Source organism: Amphiprion ocellaris, chromosome 14 (genome assembly GCF_022539595.1).
Source record: "Amphiprion ocellaris isolate individual 3 ecotype Okinawa chromosome 14, ASM2253959v1, whole genome shotgun sequence".
In the NCBI taxonomy this organism is placed as follows: domain Eukaryota; kingdom Metazoa; phylum Chordata; class Actinopteri; family Pomacentridae; genus Amphiprion; species Amphiprion ocellaris.
The window spans coordinates 15,242,330-15,261,649 of record NC_072779.1 but is presented as its reverse complement, the minus strand read 5'-3'; the positions used below and the strand labels follow the sequence as shown (position 1 = coordinate 15,261,649).

Sequence of the window (19,320 nt, the reverse complement as noted above, 5' to 3'; positions counted from 1 at the left end):
GCTGGGGGAAAGTGTTACTGCAGTCCATGTTTATAGTTCAACTTTACATCAGCCTGGTGTTTGAACAATATGTGCAGGCAATCGTGAGTTTTTCCTGATGCGTAGAATAGATTGTGGTCACACTGGTGCGCACATATGTGAGTGTATTTGTAGACCAGTATTGAGGTCACGTTTAGCCGGTCTGCAGATGGGGGCGGGCTTATTCTGACAGGCACTACCTTTGCTCATATCTGTGATGTTTTCGCCCTCCCCTTCTGGCAGTCACATGGCCCGTCTCTGCTCTCCCGTGACACTTTTGAACAAATAACAGGGTGAACGAGGCGTGCCATGGCTCTGGTGTTGTCATTGGGCAGCAGCAGCACGTCTCCTCCAGCATCCAGCTCTCCGTCAGCCGCGTCCACCGGCCCGCAGCGGTCACCGCCACTGTCCGCCGCGCATCTGGCCCGGGACAGCCTCCTCCACACACGGCGGGGAGACACGCACCCACAGCCGGCCTCAGAGGACCCGCAGAGAGAGGAGTTTTAAAGCAGGAAGTGGGGGAGACACAGCGGGGAGACTCGGCGAGGTAAGACTGCTCAGACACCTCAGGGTGCGTCTCGGTGAAAACATCCTGGATGTTGCACGTTACATCTTTGTTTTCTTCCAGCCGGCTGCAAACTTCCTGTTCTACCGTAAACAGACAAAAAAACACCGCAGCACATGTGTTCATGTACACCATGCAGACACTCAAAAGACGCAAAGTTTTGGTGCAGGAGTTACTCCACCCTTTTGCAACGTAAACGTGACGGAAACGGAGATTTATTTTAGAAACCGACGTGCTCCCAAAGTAGGGTTCGGGGACCCTTAAGGGGCCTTATTACATGGCAGTGCGTCATCATGAGCATCCTGACCCCGATGCTACTTTAAGCATCCACAGCACAGGAACTGAAGGTCTGACAGGACATTAATTCTCACCGAATGACCAACTTCCCCGTTTACAAGTCTTCTCATCATGATGGGGTGGAAGGTTTGTCCCACGTTATTTCTCAAGACTTAAACATTGTGCAACTATGTAGAACAGCCAAGAACACATATGCGTTTAAAAGGCTTAGAAATGCTGATATCTCACTGACATGAACCAGCTGCATTGTAATGAATCTGCTGATGTGTTGTCTAGATTTTAATCAGTTGTAAATTTCCAGAAGTCAACCTTCAAATAGTCGAATACTAAAATTGTCAATTCTCAACTACTACATTACTTGCTAACTATTTTAGTAATTGGTTTAAAAAGGCCAAATCTTCTTCTTCCTCTAGCTTTTAAATTACAAATAATTTCTGCATTTTTTCCTCCTCTGACAGTAAACTAAATGTCCCTGGTTTGTGAACAAAACAAGACATTTGTATTTGAAGGTGTCCTCTTGGCCTTTGAGAAACACTATTCAACGTTTTCTCCATTTTCTGATATTTTAAAGAGCGAACATAGAATTTATTAATCGAGAAAATAGTTTGACAGTGTTAGCACTGCAGCCCTACTATCCAGTGAGACGAAGAAAACACAGCAAATCCTTACATCTGGTGACCAAAATCATTCATCTTTTGACAACTAACCTATCAACCAACAAATAGTTTAAGCTCTGCCTGTCTAAATAGAGTCGACATGTTAAGCAGAAAAGCAGAGCTACTGCGTGTGATCCCCATAATAATAATAACTCTGAGGCTGTGTCTCCTACGTGTTTGATCCTGCTCTGCTGTGAAGACCTATTGTCCTACTTTCCCATCATGTGACTCCTGCACAGTCGCTGACCTGACAGGGAAGTTCAGTGATGAAAACCGTCTCCTTGAGGAAGAACTGCGAAGGTGAACGCTGAGAGTGAGAAAACAGGCGAGGCCAACCTGAGCGCAGAGAGTCATGCTAGCTCGGCTGAGGCTTTTGGTTCGCGTGTGGAAACGGACAAGCAGCTGTGAATCAGCTGACTGCAAATACCAACCTGAAGTGTGAGCAGGAGCCTTCATTAAGGAGAGGGAGTTGCAAACTTGACTTACAGGTTCTGTCTGCATTCCGTTAAGTGTTTGATCCACCGCTGTCTTTTGTTTAAAAACAAAAACTTCTTTATGAAGTGGGAAAATTGGGGGAAAAACATCTTTAATCTTCATATTGGCCTTTGATTTTCTGAAAAGCCTCTGTTTATCTGAGTCTTGAAGGCAGTGCAGAACATGTGCTACTGTGCACATGACAATCTTCATTCTCAGGAAGTCCTGGGGAGGATGATAACAAGGGGATGAGGGCCCACACTATCTTACTGGATCCTTTAAAGAGGGGGAAAAGTTTCACACACACGCATGTATGTACGTCATGCCTCACGTTTTACCTTGCAGGCTTTTTTTTAAAATCAATATGGGGAAAATGAGAATTTAGTTTGAGACAACAGAAGCAACTGAGACTGACTTCCAAATTCAAGCCTTGCTCCTCTGCAGCAGATTCAATACCGTTGTATCTTCTTTAAGCCTCTTCTTTCTGATTTCTTTTCACAGACTAATCTGAAGCTCTTCCCACCGACCATGTCCAACGAACGTACCCCTCTGATCACCTCGGGGGTGTGTGGTCTGGCTGTGACCGCGGTGACATGCGGCGCAGCATCAGACTCCACCCCTGAGTCGAACTCCGAGACGCCGAGTCGAGGCCCCCGAAAGCTGAACACCTTTTTCGGGGTGATGGTTCCGACCGTCCTGTCCATGTTCAGCATTGTGTTGTTTCTGAGAACAGGTGAGCGACGCAAATAGATCGGAGCAACTAAAGCCGCCCGGGGCTGTGCGTGTCATGTAGAGTATAAGTGAGTCATTGTGTTGCAGTGACTAATAGCGGTGTGATCTCCCTCTGCAGGGTTTGTGGTTGGTCACGCTGGGCTGCTGCAGGGTCTCTTAATGGTGGTTGTAGCTTACACCATCATATCTCTTACAATACTGTCCATCTGCGCCATTTCCACCAACGGTGCGATTCAGGGAGGTGGAGCCTACTGTATCCTCACACGTCAAACTGATTTTTGTAATTTCTTCTTCAGTGTCACTTGATCTTTTCCACAGTTTCAGTTGAATCATCGGCCTTAACAAAACCTGCCCAGACATGATCAGCCGCTCTTTGGGGCCTGAGTTTGGAGGAAGCATTGGTTTGATGTTCTTCCTGGCCAAAGTGTTTGCATGTGGAGAGTATGTTCTGGGTCTAGTGGAAGCCATACTTGATGTATTTGGTGCAGATCCTGGTAAGTGTTGGCTCATGCTTTATTTCCATCGCCTGTTTTTATTGCTAAATAATCTATTTTATTTATGACAAATGCCCCTCTTCTTCTGTTTTAGACTCGGCTGTGTCCGAGGGGGTGCGGGTTCTCCCTCAGGGTTACTGGTACACAGTGCTGTACTCGTCAGTAGTCCTTCTGCTGTGTCTGCTCGTCTGTCTGGTTGGTGCCCACATCTACTCCCGTACCGCCTTCGTCATCCTGCTGGTGGTCACCGTATCGCTGCTGTCCATCTTCATCAGCTCTGTCGCGGTCAAACCTCTTGACTTCGTCATCACCCACAAGGGATCTGGCAACCAGACCCTCCGCTACAACGCCAGCTACACAGGTTTTAATGCCACCACGCTGAGGAACAACCTGTACTGTGAGTACTGATGCGGCACAAGGGGGACGTTGATGAGGATATGAAAGAACATTTAAGAGTAAAGCTGCATGACACGTGTATATTTATCGCCACCTATTTAGGGTCTTCCTCATTTCTCTTTCTAGCTGCCTACTCTTTGGACTACAGCACCAACTCTGTCATGTCTTTCTCCACCGTGTTTGCTGTCATGTTCACCAGCTGCACTGGGATCATGGCCGGAGCCAACATGTCAGGTTAAAGCTTGTGGTCATAATATTACACGTATAAAGACATTGCAGTGAAGGGCGTTTTTGCCAATGGTAGTTTACTTAAACATATTTCCTCTGAGGTACTTGCGCTTTTTCATGATGGTGCAGAACGCAATTAAAAACAGTCAAACAGAGTTAAAAACAGTATAAGCTCATTTAAATACAGTTCCATCCTATAACGGTGTAGTTTGTAATCGGCTTTAAACTCGCCCGTAGGTACAGATGTGTTTAGTTTTATTTGTGTTATTCCAAGTGTGTGTAGCACAAAAACTAAAAGCAATTTTCTCAAATTCACTGTTTGCACACTGGACTTCAATCAGCAACAGCCTATCACTTGAATGGATAATAGAATGATTATGGGGGAAATTTAATTTAAGGAAGCGATATCTGATGGGAAGCTGCATTTAAGGCTTAGTAAATAAATAGAAACCAGTGCCTGTCACATCTTCCTGTCAGAGATGCTTATTCAGTCTTTTCAAAAAAAATACAAAGATGAGCGGAATAACTGTCAGCAGTCCTAATTTTTAACTGGAGTATTTTTTAAAGCCCATTTTAGACTGCTAGTGTTAGTGACATTAATGGCCTGGCTAGTCTGTTAAAGTGATGGCATTCTGTCAATGAGACATAGGTCACCTTTACAGTGATGTTCCTCTCGGAAGACAAGATAATGTACTAACAAACAACATCTAAACTAACAGCAAACTAATCAAATTGTTCAAATAACTAAAAGCCTAGTTAACTAGGTTATCATACATCCTATTATTTTCCTTTAGAGACGCTCATATGCTGCCGTCTGATGCTGCAAATGTTTCATAAACTCAGAAAAACTTCCACAAACAGCTGGAAGCCACAAACTGAAGTTCAGCTCCTGTTAATCCTGAAATGTGAAAAACTTCCCTAAATTACTTCACACTACTGGAAGTCCATCGCTCCTGCATGCCTGCTTGCTAATGCAACAGCATGCAGTTCAGACTGTGCAATGATGATACCGACATGTAATTGGTACTCGGCCCGACCTAGTCAGATTGCAGTCACAGCTTTTATGAAGAAGTGATCAGGGTTTAGATGTAAAATCACCACGTTCTGTTATTGTCAAATTATTGGAAAAGAGTGCAGGTTTCAAATTTTTCAGAAAAAAAACTACATTCATCTGACAGCTTCATTTACTAGTTAACTAAAACATTCACATGGGGCCATTTTTCTGCAGAGCTTATACTGTAAATTTAATACATTATGTAATTTAGCTGATGATACTTATGTGCTTTTATTCTGGTACAATTTCAAAAGCAAGAATTTGAATTGCAATGAGTATTTTTTTTCTTCTATTATGGCATTACTACTTTTATTTTTTTAATAGTGTGTCTACTGGAGGAGTCAGAAGATAAACTGGCTGTCTTATCACAGTTCTTCATAGTGCATACAGACATGTATATAATGTACTAATGTACATCTAAACATGCACATCCTGATCTTTGCTCTTATTCTACTCATGTCTGAAGGAGATCTGAAGACTCCAAGCGTCTCCATCCCTAAAGGCACCATCGTAGCCGTCTTGTACACCTTTACAGTCTACGTCCTCCTCTTCATCTTGGCCAGCGCCACCTGTGACAGGTGTAAAATGGCTTCTGGTCACATTTCTAATGTTAATACTTAAAAAACAAAACAAGCAGTTTGGGTGGAAACAAAAAAACAAACAACCATTTGTTTTGTTTTTTGTATAGGACCTTGTTGATTCAGGATTACGGATTCTTCCAGCGAATCAACCTTTGGCCACCGTTCGTCACTGTGGGGATATACTGCGCCTCTCTGTCAGCGGCGATGTGCGCTATGATCGGAGCTTCCCGCATCCTCCACGCTCTTGCTCTGGATCAACTCTTTGGTAAAGTTTGAGGTTTTTTTTTACTGCGCATTCTTTGTGCATTGAGGATAAATTGAGTAACTGACTTGTGTTGTCCTCACAGGTTTGCCATTAGCTCCAGCTGCCGTCACATCAAGCTCAGGGAATCCGTGGGTGGCCGTGCTGTACACCTGGGGCCTGGCACAAGTGAGTTACTGCAGCGTGTGGTTATGTATTTTTGGAATTAGAACTGGTTTCCTAACCTGCCGTGTTTGTGTTTCAGTGTGTAGTGTTTGCAGGGCAGCTCAATGCTGTAGCTAGTCTGGTGACTGTGTTCTACCTGCTTGCCTACGCTGCTGTTGACTTGGCCTGTTTGGCTCTTGAGTGGGCGTCAGCACCAAATTTCAGGTAATAAATGATCAAACGGTGTTGAAGAAATATATTGGTTATGCTACTATGTTCTTAGTGGTCAGTGTGTTCGCTACAGTATCCACCAGACTACACTGACAGTAAATTTACTTCACAGAACGCTGGTCTTCCACTGCTTTGGCTGGTTCATTTGTGTTATTGTTTGATTTTAGTGTTTTGACATGTTAATTTGGATCTAACCTAACATTTTAAAACACCAAAGTCACACAGCTGTGCGCCAGCAACTTCTGTATTTTGTGACCAACAATTAGTGTTTTTGTCAATGGAGTCTGGTGGCTTTGGAGAGGTCTGATATAACTGGATCAGCTCCCCATCAGAAAGGGCTGTCTGACATGAAGGTAAAGGAGTGAAAGTAGTCTAAATATATCATACACTTGCATTGATATTGATTTTTATTTTTAGCTGGGCCTTTTTTAGGTGGCTAAAATACATTTTGCTGCTTTTCCTTTTAAGAGAAGTTCAGTTTGTCACTTAGCTTCTGTGTAACCATCTGATTCTCCAAACCAGCGACACACAGGCCACCATCGACCAGACATAATACACGGACTGTTGATGAATACCTCATACAACCTCACTTTAAACAAAATGAACTGTCCTGTAAAAGAAAAAGTGAGAAATCTGTGTAGTTTTTACTTACCTCTGTTTGTAGCTTGTAGGAACTGCAATCATATATTTCAGCAGCCTCAAACTTACAGAATAGAGATTTGAAAGCATCTTGTATCAGTAGAAATTGGATTGTTTTGGTTCTCAAATGTGAAAATCTGTTGCTTTTTTGCATTTTATTGTATTATGACTTGCTTATTTGATTGTTGGGAGTGTTGGTTGGACAAAACAAGATATTTGAAGACATTTCCTTTGCTTCTAGGAAACTGTGCTAATAGTTTTTCAGTTGTGACATTGTGTAGATCAGATTCTTCTTCAGAAAATGATCAGGAGATTGATCAGTAATGAACACAGCTGCCTTTTAGCTGCCAGCCTATAAATGTCACAATTCAAATATCGCCTTACAGTGGATTGTTTTAGGCTTCCAGGGCCTAAATGTCACCAAATGATGGTACATCATTCAGTGTGGCAATAAAGTCTGGTCCAGAAAAAAAGAGAAAAAGACTGGAAAACGTAAACATGTGATGTAGTCATCGCCATCTTGGTTTGTTTAAACAGTATGTGATGAGCAAGCGGTGGATCTGACTGAGAAACATTAAATACGTTCATGTGGTGACAACTTAAAGCCAACTTTAGCATCTGTCTTTGGATGCGTATAGTTATAGACATGCACCATAATTTCAAAATAAACACCATGCTGTATTGAAAGACACTTGAGACTAGCGTTTTAAATCATAAACGTATTAGAAAAATGTTAATCGAGGTAATAAGTCAACTTAGTAGTAGGGTTATTTTCTAATGGATCAAACTTCCTTTTACAACCTCAGTTGTCGCCCCCTGCTGGTTGTTTAAGGCACGTTGTCTTCACTGTTCAGATCTGGAGGCTACTGCTTTTATCTACAGTCTGTGGACGTACCTGGGCAGGCTCTTTTTTTTAACGATTACAAAAGTGACACACATCACAGTACACAACATCTCCTAGATAGGCTTTATTATGTTACTGTCATATGTATTTTATGGGTCAGTAAAAGTAATATTTATGGGCTCTCTGTGCTTCTGTTTTTCACGTGTCCGGCGGCCTCATTTCTTTGTCTCTGTGTGCTTAACAGACCGACCTTCCAGCTCTTCTCCTGGCACACCTGCCTGCTGGGGATCCTGAGCTGCCTGGTCATGATGTTCGTCATTAACCCCGTGTACTCCTCAGGCAGCATCGTCCTCCTGTTACTGCTGCTGCTCTTCCTCCACTACAGATCGCCCACCAGCAGCTGGGGCTACATAAGCCAGGCTCTCATTTTCCACCAGGTATCTGGACACACACATATAGACACAACATCCTAGAGCAGGGCTGTCAAACTCATTTTAGTTCAGGGGCCACATTCAGCCCAATTTGATCTCAAGTGGGCCGGACCAGTTAAATCAGAGCATAACAATCTATAAATCATCGCAACTCCAACATTTTTTTTTTTTGTTTTAGTGTTAAAAAAAAAAAAAAAAAAAAACATTCTGAAAAAGTTCACATTTAAGGAATTAGCTTTTTACAAAACATTATGAACAAATTGAAATTTCTTAAGGAAAATAAGTTCAATTTTAGCAATATTATGCCTTTGTTTATCATTTACACATTACAACTTACAGATCAAAGTGGATCTACAAAGACACAAAACATTGAGTCTAAGGTATCTGGAACTGAACAGTATAGTATTTTACTTTATGAACAAAAGTCAGACAAAAAAAACAACAAAAACAAGACAAAATATTACAAAAATGAAACACTAAGCATCAAAAAAATTAAGAAATGACCAAAGCGAGGGAAAAACAAGACACAAAATGACAAAAACAAGACAAAAAACAACAAATAAAATATAACACAAAATGACAAAAATAAGAGACAAGCCAGACAAAAAGGAAACACAAAACGACAAAAAAAATTAGAAACAAAACAACAAAAACATTAAACAAATGTCAAAAATAAGACAAGAAAAGACCAAAAACAACACAAAATATTACAAAAATGAGACACAAAAGAACAATGAGCAATCTAGTACTTTACTTAACTAAATTTAGTTTTACAAATTTACAATTTGCAGTTAATGTCTTCTCTGTAATTTTTACACTTTACGAAGTTGTCCCACAGGCCAGATCGGACCCTCTAGCGGGCCGGTTTTGGCCCACGGGCCGCATGTTTGACACCCCTGTCCTAGAGCTTCTCGACAGTGCTGTTTCCCTGCGGTTTAGGTTCGCAAGTATCTGTTGATGCTGGACGTGAGGAAAGACCACGTGAAGTTCTGGAGGCCGCAGGTGCTGCTAATGGTGGCAAACCCTCGCTCCTCCTGTCAGCTCATCCTGTTCGTCAACCAGCTGAAGAAGGGAGGACTGTATGTGTTGGGTCACGTGCAGCTGGGAGATCTGGGTAATGAATGCTCAGTGGGTGGTCTGTTGCAGCCATCTGCAGCTAACACTATTAAATTAGTCTTATCTCTGAATCAGTTTCATCCATCACTGAACCCTTCTTCTGTTTTTCTAAACAACAAGCTTCCGTTCCTGCAGACAATATAAAATCACTGTCATGTTGTGGTTCCCTTCTAAGTTGTTCAAAGATTCAAATTCTGTATCAGATGTGGACTAGAAAATGGGGGTTTTGGTTCTTTCATTTGGTGTAACTAACACTGTGTTTTTTACTAGTATATGCCTTAGGTTTAGTAGGCAGGTAAAACTCACCTTTTGACCCTGTCACATGCCTGGAAGCCTGTCTTATATCATTTGTTCTAATAAATGAACAAGAACAACCAGGACAGAGTGAAGCAGGCTGCACATGACTGAAGTTACACAGCAGCCCTGAGGGCATAGTACCATCATGAGAAGTTCCCCCGTGTGCTTTCACTTTCCGTCTGCTGCTGCTTTTGCATTATTAATAAGAGGTTTTCTGTGTACTAACCTCTTATCTGAGTATGTGAACCAGTCATTCTATCTCATTATTTATTTGGGTAAAAAGGTAGATAGACTGTAAGAAATCTTTTCAAACTGTAAGAAAATACTTTCATTTTTTTTGATGTAAAGCACTTTAAGCATCGAGAAAACAACTTACTCCCATATTGTTATATTTATTTACCAACTCGCTGTTTGCCAATCTGCCCCCTAGTGGCCCCTAGGATACACTGCAGTGCTTATAAAGTGTGAAATTGGATCATTTATTTCCAGTGATGGAAAGTAATTAGATACATCTACTCTAAGTACTGCACTTGAGTATAGTTTTGAGGTATTTTACTGGATTATTTCATTCTTATCCTACTTTTTTCTTCTACACTGCTACATCTGTTCATCAGCTGTAGCTACTAATTGCTGTCTACAATTACATGTAATGCATATTAAAACAAACACACAGTACAGTGTATTATTCAAGATTAAACCAGTGGTTACCAGCAGTTTTGGCTTGGATCCCCACTAAAAGATCTCAGATCGATTCATTTAACTCTTAACTGTTGGAGGCTTAAAGTGGAATTTAGGTCTTTTGCTTGTAATGAAATATTTATGAATGGTGGTATTTACTTAAGTAAAGTAATTCTTTCACCACTATTTACTTACAGTTCTGCTGTTCAGTAATTTTGCATCTGTAAAATGAAACCTTACATTTTTAACATTTTTATCTGTTCAGTAAATCATTTCCTGCCCTGTGTGTTCTAGACTCTCTGCCATCAGACCCAGTCCAGCAGCAGTACAACTTCTGGCTGAGCCTAGTTGATAAACTGGGGGTGAAGGCCTTTGTAGACCTGACGCTCTCTCCCTCGGTCAGACAGGGAACACAGCATCTGCTGCGTATCACAGGTCTTGGTAAGCTCACCTCACCGTGTCCAATTCTGGTCTGATTATTATGCTACTTTATCTGTACTTGGTGACTCTTGTGCATTTTCTGTCTCTACAAGGTGGCATGAAACCCAACACACTAGTTTTGGGCTTCTATGACAGCTGCACTCCAGAGGACTTCTTCCTACAAGACACTGCCTTCTGTGGCTCCTCAGTGGGACGAGGCAGCGAGGGTGACTATAACTTTGGGGTTGACCTGCCTTCATTGCAGGCCCATTTCCCCCCTGTACGACATGTTGAGAGCCCACGTTGGCTCACTCCAGAGGAGTATGTTGGAATCATTTCTGACGCCATTAAAATGAACAAGAACGTGTGCCTTGGCAGATATTTCTTCCAGTTAGAAGGCGAAGACAAAGACAGTAAGGTGGACGGCTCAGAGCGGACTATAGACGTGTGGCCTCTCAACCTGCTGCAGCCAGGCAGCCGTGACTACGAGGACGTGTGCAGCCTCTTCCTGCTGCAGATGGCCTGTGTGCTCAACATGTCCAGTAAATGGCGACATGCGAGAATGAGAATCTTTCTGAATGTGGAGACGCAGTCCAACGACCAGGGATGGGTGGTGAATGAGGAGACGTTTCGAGAGCTGCTGAAGCAGCTGAGGATCAGGGCGTCCATAAAGATCGTGCCGTGGGACTCTGTGGTGCAGCACCACTCTCAGCCGGGTGGAGACGACTCAGCAGGGACAACACAAGCTCTGTCTGAGGACTTTTTGACTGCAGTGAACTGCATGTTGATGGAGCACAGCTCACAAGCTGCTGTCCGCTTCCTGTATTTACCTCGTCCTCCTGCTCATCACAGCCAGTCTCAACACTACTTAGCTCAGCTGGAAGCAGTGACCAGCGGTTTAGGACCAACGCTGCTGATTCATGGTGTCACCCCAGTCACATACACTGACCTCTGAGCATGACTAGTCATAAGTTTACTTAAATGTAAGTAGAAACAAATGAACACGTAGTTATATAAAGAGTGAATGCTAAGGTACAGTATTTACTACTGCAGTCTTTTTGTTATTTTATTGAACCTTAGAAAAAAAACCCACAGTCGAGTGCCACTTGAAGCATTTGCATTTGAATAGGATATCCTCCTATTTTTATATACTTGAACTGACGTTGGGATTGAGTCAGAGCGAATATCAGTGTTTGTGGTCATGATTTATGTTGATATAACCTCCTGTTTGCTTTGGCTTTAGCTCTGCCTTTCACAGAAATACACAGACAGATTAAAAAAAAAGGTCAAAAACTCTTCCGAACTAAACCACGGTTTATTTTGAACAATATAGGTCATCAAGGACATCAAATATAAAAATGTCTTTATATCATTTCAGGCTTGACTAATGTGGAATTTGTGGTTTCCTTGATTTAAAAAATCTAAAAATGTCCAAAAGTAGTTTTTACTGGTTCAGGTTCTAAGGGGAGTTGTACTGATGCAGAATAATTTGTAGTTTTGCGACTCGCTTTTTCTTTCATTCTCACATTTAAGCTGGTTTCCGGACCAAGTGATCCAAAGACTTTTTGTTCTGACCTGAATTGAATTTGGATTTTTCTTTTCAGTGCACTTATCCAAATGTCTTTTCTTTTTGCTGTTAAAAAGTGTCTTTACAAAGGGAAGTATTTTATACATTTGACCTCAGAATGATGAACAGCATTTATTACTATTTCTGTTAAATACTTTGGATTTTTGTGTTTCACTGTGCAGAATGCTAAAATATACCTAAAAGGGTTATATTGATGGCTACTTTGGATGTACTTAAAATAATAACGAACACTATAGTCCACTCTCAGTCAGAACTGTGTTTCAAACCAGGCCAAGACTGACACCTGATCAAGTTTTGTCACATTTCTACACAGTAATCCACCATAGTTGCAAGCTATGTATTGGAATGCCATTGTACTCCTATTGTGTTTTGTCTGCTGTTTCCAAAAAAGCATCTTGCACAACTTGTCTTTGTTAATGCTCAAAAGAGGACACTTTAAAGCAGCGCTTCCCAACCTTTTCTGTCTGATGTAACCCTACAGTCCTTTCCAATGACTTAAGAACTAATTAATCAGTACCTCTCATATTGAGATGTGTTCATAAACTTGTTATAAATTCAATCTTATTTTACAGTTAACTAGATAAATGTGGATGTTGAATATTTTTCATGCAGTTGAACATTCAGTGTTTAGGTCAGCTTGGATGGAAGTATCTAGTCATTCATTTAAGCTATATATTGTCAACATCTGTTCATTATTTTCAGCTTTCTGTAGTTTTAACTGTTAATCCACACCGTTAGCTCACAATTTCAATAGCTTGTCATATTATCAGTTAATATTTCTGTTTATTCCCATTTTAGTCAGCTGTTTCAACTTATTTGTCTACTATGTTTACCCAACAGCTTCACTCATTTATCCTTACTGTTAGCTAAAAAAAAAAGACTTGCTTATCCACACTTTTAGCTTTTAAAAAAATCCAACTGTTTAGTCATACTTTTAGCTAGCTGTTCTGACAGTTGCAACTAGGGTTGCCACCTTTCAGAAATGAAAATAAAGGACGCCCACCACGGCTCCTTGGGGCCATAGTTCAGTAAAATCGGAAAGATATTCACAGATTCAGAATTCCACCATCCATAACTCATTATAAACGATGCCTCTTTTCCATCGCTGTAAGGTAGACAATGTGCTACAAGCCTAGTTTTATCAACAGTAGCTGTCTTTCAAGCTGCAGAAATAACATTGGTGTCAATGGGAGCCAGTTGAAGGCTGCAGTGATTTTGATGACACTACAGTGTATCAGACAGAAGCTATTGAATATTTGTCTCTCTTTGCTGTTGCAGCAGTTTTGCAATTTGCAGACGGTCCCTGTTCACTCCATAGACATCAATGGTATTTGTACAACAGATACTTTGGGGGGGTTGTCTGAAAAAATGAAAGCTGCTACCGACCTCTCGCTTTTACAAAGTATTTTTCATGGGGTTTTTTTTGGCTCTTTAACCCAATAGGAAAGCTGTATATGACCTTTTCATTTTGGACTGTTAACATTCAAATTATGATGGACTTGTTCCCTTGTTTATGTGAATTACAACATCATTAGCTGCAACATCTGCCTGTTCTGTAAAACTGGTAGCTCAACGACAGCATCCTGAGGGCAATTAAGTGACAAATATTGTGCAAGAACAGCACTATTACAACCCTGTCAATTTCCACTTGTTAGAATGTTTACTGCCAATTATCACACATAAAACAAGAAATAATATTCTGTACTAATGCTTCTGTACTACCCAATACACAGTGAATAAATATTATCTGAAAGTCGGGTTATTGTTGTTTATCAGCACAATACAAAAAGATTCATGTTAGACATATTCCAGTTAAGACTCTAGAATATGATGATTTATGTAAATTTACCTCAATAATATGAATGTTCAGGTTAAGACTGTACAGTGATATTTATTATGTAAGTTTAGCTGATTAAAATTTATGACTCTGCACTACAATATTATTTATTATTTAAATTGACATCATTATTATAATATTTAGGGTCAGACCCTACAGTATTGAGATTAAGAAATCAAATATTCTATAAAATGTAAATACACTGAACTCATTTGGATATATTTAAGTGAGACTCTACAATATTATTTGACACAAATCTATCTAAATCAAAATTTTAATAATTTTCACACCAAACATTTACTGGACTGATTTAAATATTAAAATCACTCCTTTCCAATCCTCTGCTGTACGTTCAAACCTGAGGCCTTAAATAGAAACACACAAGTATCTGATTGAAGGAACTTCTGCAGAGTCCTGGTTCCAGAACATGATGATAGAATTATGGACAAACTTTAACAAAAGCTGCCTGAGAGTTTACAGGTTTTTATGCTGGATTTCTTCAGTAATTTAATGAGAGTTATCAGCAAAAATCAAGTGTTCATTTGACGAACTTCATTTCCTAAAACATACAGAATTGGAGCTCATATCTTTGGCAGCTGTAAAGTTTCTGCTCCTTCAAAGTTGACAACACAATGAATGAATTCCTAAAACACTCTCAATGCTGGAGAGCGTTTGTGATGCTGAAGCAGTGACCAGTTTTTCTGTTTCTTCTCTGGAGATGCACAATGAGGGACGTCTGCAGAGACTGAGAAAGAGTCTCACCACATCCTGACATGAGGAAAAAGACTTTATTGAAGACTACAATGAGAAAAACTATCAGACAGCAGACGGCTGCATTCAAGGTGAGCTCTGAACATTTGATCTGGAACAGGAATTCAATAACGGCAGCATGAGCTTCATTTCAGTCTGTAGCTGCTGAATTCATGGATGAATCATCTGGCACTAGAGAAGAAGACCATCAAACATCCACGTCAGCTGATGGAGGTCCAAGAGTCTCACCAAACAAACAACCTACAGAGTGAAGACCTCGAATCTGATTGGACGGCCTCCTATTCAGCCACATGTACGAACAAATGCCTCTAAGTTGATTTGTTTTCTAAAATAAATCTAGTTTGAGTCCTAATCTATACCTGTGTGTTTGCTTCTTTACACCGCTGTTAACAGTTTAGGCTGTTAGATTGTTCCAGATAAGACAAGTACAAGATTCTTCAGAGCCGTTCTACCACGAGCCTGACAGGAAGAACTCCAACAGCTACTGAATGTTCCTGTGGTTCCCTCAAGGCTACAGGAGGAGCCCTACGAGGACGAGCCGGTCCACCTGATGGCGGCCAGTCGCTGCAGTTCAAAGCCAACACTGACTACGTGGACTTCTACTGGACCACATGGAGGCCTTCAAACTAGACCAACAAGTTCAGCGACTCCCCGACTCGTTGATCTGAGGATGCCGCCGAGCCTCGGTCCAGCCGGCCTCCTGTCTGTGGGTGTTTGAGTGCTGAGAGGTTTGTGGATGCATGTGAACGTTCTGTGTTGAAACAGCAGCTTTGGACTCAGTAACGCCAGGAAAAACCAAGAGCTCCCTTATTTGTGACTTCCACTAAAAAACTGATGAAAATAAGTTTACTCCAGTGTTCTGTGTCGAAACACCCCCCAGCCCGCAGCATATTGAACTGGTCCATCAGTCACGTGACCAGAAGAGCCGCGAGTTGTGTGTGTTTACCCTGTTAGCAACAACACGGCACTGCGTGAGCAGGTGAATTTGAAAAAACGGAGAAATGGAGAAATGGCCAACAAAAAGAAGCGTTGTATGGACATATTTTTCGCCAGCTGATAAAACTTCAGCCAGGTGTGAATTGTGTCACAAGAGAGTTCAACACAGCAGCAACACGAGCAATCTGTTCAAACACCTGAAGTGTGTGCATCCAGAGGCTCATGCCGAAGCTGAGAAAAGGCAAGAAGAAGCGGAGCAGAATGCGGCATCTGCAGCCACCAGGCAAACAACTTTGAAAGAAAGTTTTAAAAAAGGCAAAGTCTATCCAGGTAAGGTAATTTGTCTGTCTGTGTCTGTCCCTAAATACAGAGACATAATGTTGTGTTGAAAAGGCTGTTTGAATTTAAATAGAGTATCTTGTTTTTCATTCCATGGAAAGAAATGATTGAAGCTGAGATTTCTGTCTGAGTAAAATAGTTAGGGGTCGAGCATTAACAGTGTAGGGCCACTGTTGTAACCACTGGTTTTATTATGGTTCTGCATCAATATACAATACACTGGACACAAGCTGTACAATTTCTTATTTGTCCTTGTCATCAGTCCTTTTCAGATGACTCACATAGAGCCCAGGAGATCACCAGGAGCCTTGCTCAGATGATTGCGAAAGACTTGCAACCCATTTCAATTGTTGAGGATCCAGGTTTCTGTCATTTTATGAAGATGGTGGATCCCCAGTACCAGATCCCAAGTAGGAAATCACTGATGACAGGTGTACTTCCAAAACTATATGCACAAGTACGAGAAACATTGAAAGACTCCATACAGTCAGCGAGCTGTCTGGCTTTAACATGTGATATGTGGACTGCAAGAACAACTGAATCTTATTTGACTGTGAAAGGACACTTTATTGACAAGGACTGGCAGATGCAGTCCTGCAATCTTGCAGCAATCCATGTAGCTGTACAGCACACAGCAGACAACATTTCTGAGCTCCTCGTGACAATCACTGATGACTGGGACATTACTAGTAAAGTTCAAACTGTTGTGACAGACAGTGGGGCTAATATGGTGTCTGCTGTGCGGAAAACTTACTGGAAGCACATTCCATGTTTTGCACACACACTCAACCTCATTGTAAAGGACTCCATAAAGGCAGACACAAGTCTTGAGTCCATCTTGGAGAAATGTGGTGCTATTGTTCGGTTCTTCCACCACAGCACCAAAGCAACTGACAAATTGAAAGAGGTACAAAGTCAGTTACAGTTGCCACAGCACAGACTAATGCAAGCAGTGGATACACGGTGGAATTCTGTGCTGTACATGCTGGAGAGACTGTATGAACAGCAACAAGCCATCACAACTGCACTTTGTCTACTTGGAAGAAACAGCTTGTGCCTGAATGGGGAAGAGTGGTCCCACATTACCCAGGCCATTGAAGCACTAAGACCTTTTGAAGAGGCCACTAAGGAGGTTTCAGCAGAGCAGTATGTGACTATTTCCAAAGTCATCCCACTGGTCTGTCTTCTTCAACGTTCTGCAGGGCAGAAGGATAACACTCTGGCTTCACAACTTGCAGCACAATGCCAGCGGCACTTTCAAAACATTGAACACAACCACACTATTGCAGCAAGCACCTTTTTGGACATCAGGTTCAAAAACATTGCCTTCTGTGACATCAGAAATGTGGAAACAATTAAATCAAGAATCATAAGTAATATGCAAGGCATGGGCTGCAGTGAGAGAGAGATGTCCAGCAGTGAAGCCTCAACATCAGCAGAGTGTTCAGCTTCCCAGGGAGGATTGTGGCAGGAGTTTGACACTCGGTTTTTGGCTTCTCAGAGCAATCGCACAGCAAACACAGATACATACATTCAAATGCGCAGATACATGGAAGAAAAAGTGATCCCAAGGAATGAGGACCCTTTGCTTTGGTGGAAAAAAAATGAGAGAGCATTTCCACAACTGAGCAAAGTGGCAAAGAGATACCTCGGAACTGTTGCTACATCTGTTCCAGCAGAGAGGCTGTTTTCTAAGGCAGGAGAGACAGTTAGCCAGAAGCGCAATTGCCTGAAACCTGAGAATGTTAATATGTTGCTGTTCATAAACACCAATCTGAAGCTGTAAAGACAGTGTGCACTTTTTTGTTTGTTTTTTTTACAATTTTATTGAATTCATATTCATGTTATTTATTATATTGTATTGATGACAAACATTTTTGTCAGGGTCATTTTGTGAAAATAATGCTGCTCAGCCAAAATTCAGAGTAAGTTCAAATATGTTTTTGTTTTATTTAATTCATATTTATGTTAATTATTTGTTTAACTTTTATATTTTGAACCATGCACATTAAAGTTGTTACATGGCCAGTATTTGACGTTATTTGTTTTTAGGAGAACTAATAATATGATTGAGAAAAAAATTCACCAATAAGAAATTACCAGTAATCGGTATCGGTAATTGGTATCGAATATTTTATGCAAAAAGTAATCGGTATTGTATCGAATCTTAAAAGTGTGGTATCGCCCATCACTAGCACAAGTATTTTGGGTGGAATACACCATAAGCCCAATGTTCAAGGGTTCTTCTGGGAATATACCATTCAGCCAACCTTTTAGGTAAATGTTCCAGGATGTTGGGTAGAATATACCATCAGATAAACCTTTCAGGTCTACATTGGAAGATTTTAGAGTACATTATTACTCCAAACCATCCTTTAGGTCTACATTTAAGGTGGAATACTCCTTTACACCAAGATTTTTTGGTCTACATTGAAGGATTTTGGGTGGAATATTCCTTTGAACGAACTTTTTAAGTTTATGTTAAAGGATGTTGGGTGGAATATACCATCAGACCAACCTCCAAGGTCTACAGTAGTGAATTTTAGGTGGAATATACCATTAAACTCACCTTTTAGGCCTACATTGGAGGATTTTAGGTGGAATTTTCTTCCAAACCATCTTTTAGTCTACATTTAAGGATGTTTAGGATGGTATTTTCTTCCAAACCAACTTCTCAGGTCTACATTTCAGGTGGAATATTCCTCCACACTAACTTTTTTGGTCTACACTGAAGGATTTTTTCTAAACCACCCTTTCGGGTCTATATTTGAGGTTTTAGGTGGAATATTCCTTTTAACCAGCCCCTCAGGGAGGATTTTGGATGGAATACTTGGTTAAACCAACATTTTAGGTGCATGTCCAAGGATTTTTGGTGGAATGTTCCTTTAAGGTGGATGTTTGAGGACCTTGTAGGTGGAATACTCCCTGAAACCAACCTTTTAGGTCAACATTCAAAGATTTAAGGTGGAATATTCCTTTAAACCAACCTAAATTTCATGTTTTGATCATTATCAAGTGAGAAACCTCAATCCAGACTCCTCATAATGACGTTTGAGATTTATGCTGCTGTTATTTGTTTAGTCCAGACTAACTGACAGAAATCCACAACTGTAATTTTATTTCAGGACTCGGTTATTAAATGTCAAAACAATCCATGTGACTCTAAAAACTCAACAGCTGTACAAACTCTAAGATTTAAACTCTCCACAAGGATCCAAAATAAGTTGGACTTCTACATGAGAGCTTTAATTATTCTTCATCTACTTCCTGAAAAGTTTGGTCAATAAAAAAG

At 40.9% G+C, this 19,320-nt stretch overlaps 1 protein-coding gene across 7 annotated transcripts; it reads left to right on the top strand.

Annotated features, from left to right (window-relative positions):
* The first annotated feature begins 224 nt into the window (after positions 1-224).
* Positions 225-18,056, top strand: slc12a9 (solute carrier family 12 member 9). 7 transcript variants are annotated; one of them, XM_055017257.1, is made up of 17 exons: positions 225-565; positions 2,512-2,743; positions 2,861-2,995; positions 3,099-3,236; positions 3,331-3,633; positions 3,759-3,866; positions 5,381-5,492; positions 5,603-5,760; positions 5,843-5,925; positions 6,002-6,126; positions 7,860-8,052; positions 8,986-9,160; positions 10,432-10,578; positions 10,671-14,824; positions 14,929-15,045; positions 15,147-16,019; positions 16,291-18,056. In XM_055017257.1, exons 2-14 carry the CDS (start codon positions 2,539-2,541, stop codon positions 11,510-11,512), a joined length of 2,724 nt encoding a protein of 907 aa, XP_054873232.1. In that variant the 5' UTR covers positions 225-565; positions 2,512-2,538; the 3' UTR covers positions 11,513-14,824; positions 14,929-15,045; positions 15,147-16,019; positions 16,291-18,056. The 7 variants fall into 7 exon arrangements, with proteins under 7 accessions (XP_054873232.1, XP_054873228.1, XP_023148164.2 ...); XM_055017253.1 differs by having other exon boundaries at positions 14,888-15,045; XM_023292396.3 differs by lacking the exon at positions 14,929-15,045 and having other exon boundaries at positions 15,264-16,019.
* The last annotated feature ends 1,264 nt before the right edge of the window (positions 18,057-19,320 follow it).